This window comes from Lupinus angustifolius, chromosome LG09 (assembly GCF_001865875.1).
Source record: "Lupinus angustifolius cultivar Tanjil chromosome LG09, LupAngTanjil_v1.0, whole genome shotgun sequence".
NCBI classification, from domain to species: domain Eukaryota; kingdom Viridiplantae; phylum Streptophyta; class Magnoliopsida; order Fabales; family Fabaceae; genus Lupinus; species Lupinus angustifolius.
In genome coordinates, this window is record NC_032017.1 from 2,518,235 (window position 1) to 2,526,792 (window position 8,558).

At 30.1% G+C, this 8,558-nt stretch overlaps 1 protein-coding gene across 1 annotated transcript; it reads left to right on the plus strand.

Moving 5' to 3' along the window:
* LOC109355985 (feruloyl CoA ortho-hydroxylase 1-like) lies at window positions 6,085–8,027 on the plus strand. The gene is made up of 4 exons (XM_019599294.1): window positions 6,085–6,637; window positions 7,168–7,510; window positions 7,684–7,961; window positions 8,011–8,027. The coding sequence occupies exons 1-3, from the start codon at window positions 6,138–6,140 to the stop codon at window positions 7,933–7,935; spliced, it is 1,095 nt and encodes a 364-aa protein (XP_019454839.1). The 5' UTR covers window positions 6,085–6,137; the 3' UTR covers window positions 7,936–7,961; window positions 8,011–8,027.

Consider the following 8,558-nt stretch of genomic DNA (forward strand, 5'->3'; position numbering starts at 1 on the left):
GAATAACTCTTTTTCTCTCACATGTAACTTGTTACTTGAATGAAGTAACCCGTTACACATCTTTTCAAAAATTGTTTTAAGTATTTTCAAAGTGTTTCATTATTCTTTAAAAATAGTTTGAGCATTACTACTTTGCATAAGTAAGAGTTTTAGAATAGAAGTACCTATAGAGATTTAATCTAATCTTCTTGAAGCTTTGTTCTTCTTGGTCTTCATAAGTATTCTTCATTTTCTTCTTTTTGGTGATGTTGGTGTCTTCATCAAAACCTTGTCAAGGTCAGGAGCAAAGATCTTCTTCACAATACCTAATTCCTTGCCATAAGGATTGTGAATTTAGACTCTCCAAAACCTTGTAAGTTTACCCTATTTAGGATACAGGAAACATAACCTAAACTATTTATCTCTCCATTTTTAAATTGGGACTTTTGGTCCCTCAAAAAATGTTCATACATGAGTGTTATGAGAATGTTATTTCACTATGATGTCCTTGTGCCACGAGGACGACTAAATCATAGTATACCCTTTAAAGGGTTTCATGCCTAGGGATAAATTGTTTGTCATAAGCTTGGAGTTATACCATTTAATTTCGAGCTGATCTTAATAGCATTAGCATTTTATAATATTGTAATTAAAGTTATATTTTCCCGAAATAGATCCCCAACCCTAGGGGCATATAAAATGCATTGATATCATTGCACATTATGTTCATGTCTACCACTCATACATACATTCATTCAAAAATTACATCATTCAAATATTCATCCAAAAACAAAAACAAAAAAGACATCATTTATACATTCATTGATATGTTCAATAAGAAAATAAATATATCATTTAAATGTTCATCTACTTATTCATGTATGCATGCATTCATAAAAAAATATCATTCACACATTAGCATTTTATGCATTTTTCATATATCTCATCCATTCACGCATCTCATTCTGGCATCCATTCATCATTTCATAAACATTATGTCTAAAAATGTCATCTCTTATCTTAATATGATCAAAATAATTTGTCTCTCAGATATAATAATTACTTCTCTCAAGACCATTATAAAACTTTCTTTGAATAAGGCATTCACCCTTATTTTTTTCTTCATGTTTGCTCTAATTTAATATAGTGGTTTTGATAATAGTGAATATTGAATTCATTAGGGATGTCAAATATATTATTTTATATTGGTAATTATCACTGTCAATAATAATCTTAATATGCGTGTCTATCTTAAATTGATAAGGAGAATCTAATCAATGAAATATTATCATAATTAAAAGGATTTTTCATCAATTTTATATTTCACTATAATATTTTTCTTGTATTTAGACCCTTTCCATAATAATTTCATAAAACATTTTCAAAATGTGACCATTCCAAATTTGTGAATAATGATAACCTAGTATTAGTTCTATTATTCTAGGTTAATACTATACTATATTTGATTTTTTATTTTACAAATAAACATTTTTTCTTTAGGTTACTACAATTTTTCTCTCCCCTCTCTCACCCCTTTTATATAGACGTTTAAATTAATAAAACCCAAAACGTTGAGAACTATCAAAAAAAATTTGTTAACTCATTCCGAGTCTGTTTTAAAGAAAAATGGATTTGAGCTAAACTAATACTCGGACTTGTGTTTATCACAATTGTAGAAAGTTGAGAGAAAATGTTGTTAACGTGGCGCAATTATGTGTGATGTTGTTACGAAGACTTTCAAAACTATAATATTGTGATCGCAATTGCAATTGAGGAATACAATTTAAAACACTGGTAGAAATCTTATCCCTCAATCACTATGGATTAAGGTTTAGTTGTTGTTAATAGAGAATTATGACATCCTTTAATCTAGTAGATGACCCCAATTAAGATTTGGTTATTATTATAGTAAAAATCTTATTCCTTAAGGTTACCTTCAAAAATGTCATACTACAGTGAAGCCTCTTTTGACTTTATAACATAAATAACAAGTCATGCAAGCGATACATATCTTATATAACTCATATAAACGCAAGTTACACAAATATCTCTTTAGATTTAAAACTAATGGAGATATATTAACTTTTGTACTATTTAAAAACATTTAAATGAAATAATAATGCACGAGTCGTCATTTTGCTATCATTATTTTAAAATTTATTGGAGAGATAAAAATATGGTAGATAATTCAAGATCAAATAAGGTTTAAGAGAGTTAAATGATAACATAAAAATAAATGAAAGGATTTGCACTATAAACATTCAGGGAGGTAAATTATATTTTTCCAATAAGAAACCAACATAGTAAAGCAAAAGTAAACCTTTCTTTTAGTAACAATTGCACTAGCTCCTTCTTCTAAAATTTTCAAAGCAAAATCTTTATTCATCTTGCTGAATTCTACTTTGGGTTCCGGGGTTAAACATAGACAAGAAATGGGTACCATTAAGCACAAAGCTCCCAAAATCACTCACTTGTCTTGTAGTTGACAAAGAAGCCATATTATTTAGTCAATTGAGTGTCTGAGAAATTTTGGATTTTCCTATTTGCCATTAAATTTTCAGTCTTTGTAGAAAACGTAGAAACAAAATGGCCCGTTTACTTTTATCAGAGTAAGGGACATTTTGTTGTATTAGAACATGGTTACGTAGAACCATAGTCACCTTTTCTCTCTCTTTAAAATGTGTCCTTTCACATTTGTTCACAACCCAACATATGTAACAATTTCCCAATGTTGGAGTTAAGAGTGATCTTATATCCCAAAATCATTATGTCCTTATGTTCCTAATTAATCAATATCCTTTAAATAATATAAAAATATTAATTTGTGTTTTTAATTTTTTTTAATTTAGTGTTACTTTTTCACTGGAGTAGGATGAGAATTGGGACAAGATTGTGGACATATGATCTCTTTCCAGAGTTAGGATCCTATGCATTAATAAAGATACAAGTATTTCATAAAACAAAAAGAAATACAATTTTGAATCAGATATATATTATTTTGATTATGATAAAATTGTATTTCTTTCATTAAAAACAAGGGAGAAACATGCATTTTCTTATACCAAATGCTCATCTATGTTGACTAGTCAAACCATATAATTGGTCAAACATATTTTTTGATTATATACGTAAGAAGAAATAAAAAAGCAAATAAGAGTGTTTGCATGAAACTTCCATTGCATATGAGGAAGATATTCCGTATTCATTAGTGTTCTAAATTGTATATTAAGGTAATAAAAGTGTGTTACTTAATTAGAATTTTTTATAAAAATCATAAATTAATATTTTATATTATTTTGGGAAATGCTATTTGTTACTGACATGAGATTATGGTCTTTTTGGGACAGAGGATTCTTGTCCAATTGCGATATATCCCACCAATTTTGTTAGTTATTGATGAGGTTTTCTAAATCTATTTTTAAATGAGATGTTGACACTTTTTTTTTTTTTGATGAATTGAGATGTTGACACTTAAAAACTATTTTTTCGTCTTTGCTCTAATTTATTATAGAAGTCATGGTAATAGTGAATTTATTATGGATATTTTGGTTAAAACACATTATTTTATATTATTAATACTTTCAACGATAGTCTTTTAATATATGTTTATTATCTTAACCTGGAAACTAAATGGAACAGATGATATATTGAATTATCTTAAACTTGAATATAATATATTTCTTGTATTTGTTTCTTAAGATATATTTAACCCTTATTCATAAAGGTAAAATTTGTTTATGAACACAACCTAGTATTAGTTTAGTCATCCTAGGTAGCACAATTCTATCTGGATGATGGTGGTGTTGCTTTTCCTGAAAAATGACAAAAATCATTAGTTTCAAAGGTGGCAGTTTCACTACTTACACCTTAATGAATTTTGCCAACTCCGGCCATCATTCTTATCGCTCAAATATATTAGACCATCAAAATTTTAAAGTGCATTAACCTTAAGTTTTGATAAAAACCGTATATTAAGAATTTATTGATCTTAAGTTAAGGTTGCTAACATTTCTACTTAGTGTGCATTATCATTTAACAAAGACAAATTAATTACAAAATGATCTTCAAATCATCATTTGTCTACAAAATGATCTTCAAATCATCATCTAACAAAGACTTGAGTGGTGGATTGGCATGTGCAAGTGTAAGTCAACTCTTCTAAGGGTTTGTTTGTGAGTTGGATTTCGGAGGAAAAGAGAAGACTTGAGAGTCATGAAATACACGTGTGAGATGACTTCCAAGCTTTCGCTTTCTCCTTCAAAATCCAACTCTCAAATCCTCATATATTTTCTTCCTGGAAAACTATGAGTTTCAGGTGGTCAAAACATCAGAACCTTCTAACCGTGTTATTCAGTTACGGATAGCATCTAAAGTTTCTTTCTTCCTTGGACCAATCGTTATTATCCAAAAAAGGAAATTGTGTTCTACCACACACATAAAGCATGTCTACAACCCTGATGCAGGTTATTGCGCAGAGATAAAACATTGCGGATATATGTTAGAGATTGTGACTAAATTACTAAAGGATATAAATAGTGAAGACCATTGAAAACTTCAATCAAGAGTGATTCATCCAAAATAGAAAAAGCTTGAGAAGTTGATACATAAGCATTGAATTATCAGAATAGAACATAACAGTAACTTTTAATTATATTCCCTAGGCATTTACTCTTCAATATTTCGTAGGAATTATTAGTCAATTTTTTGTCTTGCATTTATATCCACTCATTCACTAATAGAGAAAGATTAGTCTTTAAGTGTACTTGTTGTAAAATCAATTTTAAACAAATCTGTAAGATGCTTGAAGAGTCTGAAACTAAAAATACAAGTTTAACGAATATGGAGAGACTAGAATTTAGGATGAAGAAACTTGGCTATCAAACAAAACTCAAACAACTAGTTTGAAGAGACTCGGTTAACAAATAATATTTGTTTGCATTTAGAGATGACTTATATACATGTTTGAGCCAAGAGAAGTTAAGATGAAAATGATAATATTTTTTTTAACTTGAAGAGACTAGGTTGAGAATAATACTTATGATCAAGAGGCTCAAGATACTAGATTGAAAATAATACTTAGAAGTATGAAAAGAGTTTGTTAACTTGTGAAATGTTATAATCTTATGAGTTATAGTGAAATTTTGGTGCAGCCAAGCAATGGATGTAGCCCGTGTTTGGGTTTACTAGGGATAAAACCTTTGTGTTAGTCTTTATCTTTCACCTAATTGGTTAACCTAGTGACTATCTTATATTCTTATGTGTCTATCAAAAACGGGTATTTTCAATTTAAAGAGTAATATACTTCTATCTAAATGTTCAAACTTAAAATGTACATTCCAGACTCTGCTTCATTTGTTTATCTCTATACTCATCAGTCTATTAAGGGACACAAATCACCTGTCTCCATCTTGTCCCGATTCAATGAAAAAATGACACTTCATTAAAAAGAAAAATTCTAAAAACATAAAATAATATATTTGCTTTATTTGGAGAAATCTTAGTGGCCAGGGACATGAAGACACTCATTCTGGGACAGATAATCCTCATTCGTATGTTCGAATAAGGTTATTGCTTAAGTTATATGTTCTCTACTTAGGTTAGGATACACACATCTATTCTCTATGAGCCTCATATACTACATGTTGATTTTAATAACTATTGTTACATAAAATTCAACTCCCTCTCGTGTGTCCTTTGAATATTTCATCCTCTAGAACGAGTCAACAGTCAGCAGAAGCATGATATTACTGAAGTCTACGCCATCTCCTAATTATATAATGTGTGTATTTAGCGTGCACAGTAAATCACATATTGCAATTGACTTTTTCACGCTATCCTTCAATTCTGAAAATCCCACAAGTTTATCCAAACCCATTACGTTGGTTTCAATATTTAATTTTTTTTGTGGAAATATAAGATGCATATTACACAACATAAAACCTAATAGGTGCATTTTTAATACGTTTCTTACTTGAACCCTTGAATCTTGCTAAACATATTAGTTTTTTTTTTCTCTAGCACTACAAAATTCATAATATATATAAGGACTAGGCCTTTGGCATTAAAGCATAACAATTTGCACACTAAGCAAAGTTTCTATACCAATAACCATAAACTATCAAAATTCACAACCCTTACACAAACTTCACCAAACGATTATGTCTTCAACTTTCAACTCTTCAAACTCATTGTATGACTTTGTTGTGAAAGATGGCAATGGTGTGAAAGGCATTGTAGACTCAGGCTTAAAAGAGGTGCCAGAAAGATACATACAACCCCCACATTTACAAATCAATAAACTAGACTCAAGTACACATATTCTACCACCCATTGACTTATCCAAGCTCAATGGGCCTGAGCATGACCAAGTGGTGGATCAGATTGTTAGTGCTTCTGAGACTCTAGGCTTTTTTCAGGTAGTAAATCATGGTGTTTCTATTGAGTTATTGGAATCACTCAAAGATGCTGCACACACATTCTTCAACTTGCCACCAGAGAACAAAGCTATTTACTTATCTGGGGTGAGTCCAAGTCCAACTGTAAGATATGGAACTAGCTTTGCGCCTGAGAAAGAAAAGTCATTGGAATGGAAAGATTATATTAGTATGATATATAATAATGATGAACAAGCTCTTCAATATTGGCCTGATCAATGCAAGTATGACCTTCTATGCTACATTCCTCCTTCAAAATATCAAATATTTGATACACTTATCAATCCTTATATACTTAATGAGAGTAAACTCTCTTGATAATGATTTAATTTCTTAGTCTATTCTCCCTCCAAGAATAAAAAACCATTTTTAACTTAAATTCCTTTGAATTTAAAAAAATTGTAAATTTATTGTGCATATCTTCTTCCTAATTTTAACCAATTTAACTTATATTTACAAAATTATACTAAAAAAGAGACCAATGCACAAAGTTTTTATCTACTAGAGTTTGGAATGATACTTATGATTATTTCACTTTAATAATGAAGAGATTTTTTTTATAATTTGAGATTATCATTCTCAAAATCATAAGAGGATAATCTTACTCTTATGTCAATGTATCTTTAAAAAAATCTTTCTAAATTATTAAAAAAAATCATGTAATGCACTAGGTACACAATAAACTAACCTAATTATAATAAATAGTTTGTACAATAGCATTTATGTGTACATTTTTTGTTCCAACATTTATTAGGGAAGTTGCACTAGAATATGTGAAGTTATCATCGAAGATTGTTAGAGACTTGGTGGAAATATTGATTGGTGAGCTTGGAGTGAAACTAGAAGAGTCAAAAATAGATGGGCTTCTTGGGAGGAGAGTGGTTAACATGAACTACTACCCAGCATGCCCAAACCCTGAACTCACTGTTGGTGTAGGGCGCCATTCAGATATTGGAGCTATCACAGTGTTACTCCAAGATGGCATAGGTGGCTTATATGTCAAAGTTGAACAAGACAATGATTCTGAAAATGAAGAGTGGCTTGAAATTCCACCAATCCATGGAGCTCTAGTCATCAATATTGGTGATGCTTTACAGGTTTGATATCTTCTAATTTCAAATTAAGTAAATATATCATTTCAGATGTTGGAATGACCGTTGTTAAATGCGAGTTCTAGCATAGTTACTAATTTGTATCATTATTACAGTAACTCATTAATATATATAAATATACAGTATCATTCTAATAACCCTGTCTATTTTGATGTAAGATACTGAGCAATGGAAAGTATAAGAGTGCTGAACACAGAGTGAGGACAACAAACACTCAATCCAGAGTTTCTGTTCCAATTTTTACTCTGCCACAACCTACAGAGAGGATTGAGCCACTGCCAGAGGTGGTGAAGAAAGATGGGTTGGCTCGTTATAGAGAAATTGTGTTTCAGGATTACATGAAAAACTTCTTTGGGAATGTTCATGGAGGAAAGAAGTCTCTTGATTTTGCAAGGATCAATGCAGCTTAAACTATATAAAGAATAATATGTTTGTAATTCCTTTTCTATTATCTGCACACAAGTGTTAATAACTTGTTGGGCATGCCCTTTTCTTTTCATATCATGTTACATGAATAAAACCTGTACTATCAAATAATAATGAATAATCCAAGGCTATATATATTATTGATCTCCTTTCCATATTTTCATCTTTCTGCAAAGTGCAAAATTTAAGTAGAGAAGGCTAAAGTTGATCTTCATCATAAGGCAAAGAATCAAGAAAACTTCACATCAACCTTAGTTACCCAAAAACTAGCATGACATATTTCATCGAAAAGACAAACATTTATGAAGGACCGTGAAATATCCACCACTGAAGGGCTAAAAAAATGAAACAATGAAAGCAAGATAACTAAGGTCAAATATGAAAACATAGGCTAAGAAAGTAGTTAAATATTTATATTCACATACAAAAATGCAATCACATAAAACAATAACTTTTGTTTTCACTGAATATTAGTTATCATCCAATTATATATTAATGTGACATTAATTGTGTTGACATTGGTGAGTAGAGAGTTCTGATGACTTAAAAGTCTAATTGTTACTCAGAAATGAAAGAATGAAAACTCCTTATAGGTGAAACATCACAT

Coding starts and splice junctions, on each gene's coding strand:
- LOC109355985 (XM_019599294.1), top strand. CDS start 6,138: ATGTCTTCAACTTTCAACTCTTCAAACTCATTGTATGACTTTGTTGTG. Junction 6,638..7,167: donor TATTGGCCTGATCAATGCAA/GTATGACCTTCT, acceptor AACATTTATTAG/GGAAGTTGCACTAGAATATG. Junction 7,511..7,683: donor ATATTGGTGATGCTTTACAG/GTTTGATATCTT, acceptor TTTTGATGTAAG/ATACTGAGCAATGGAAAGTA.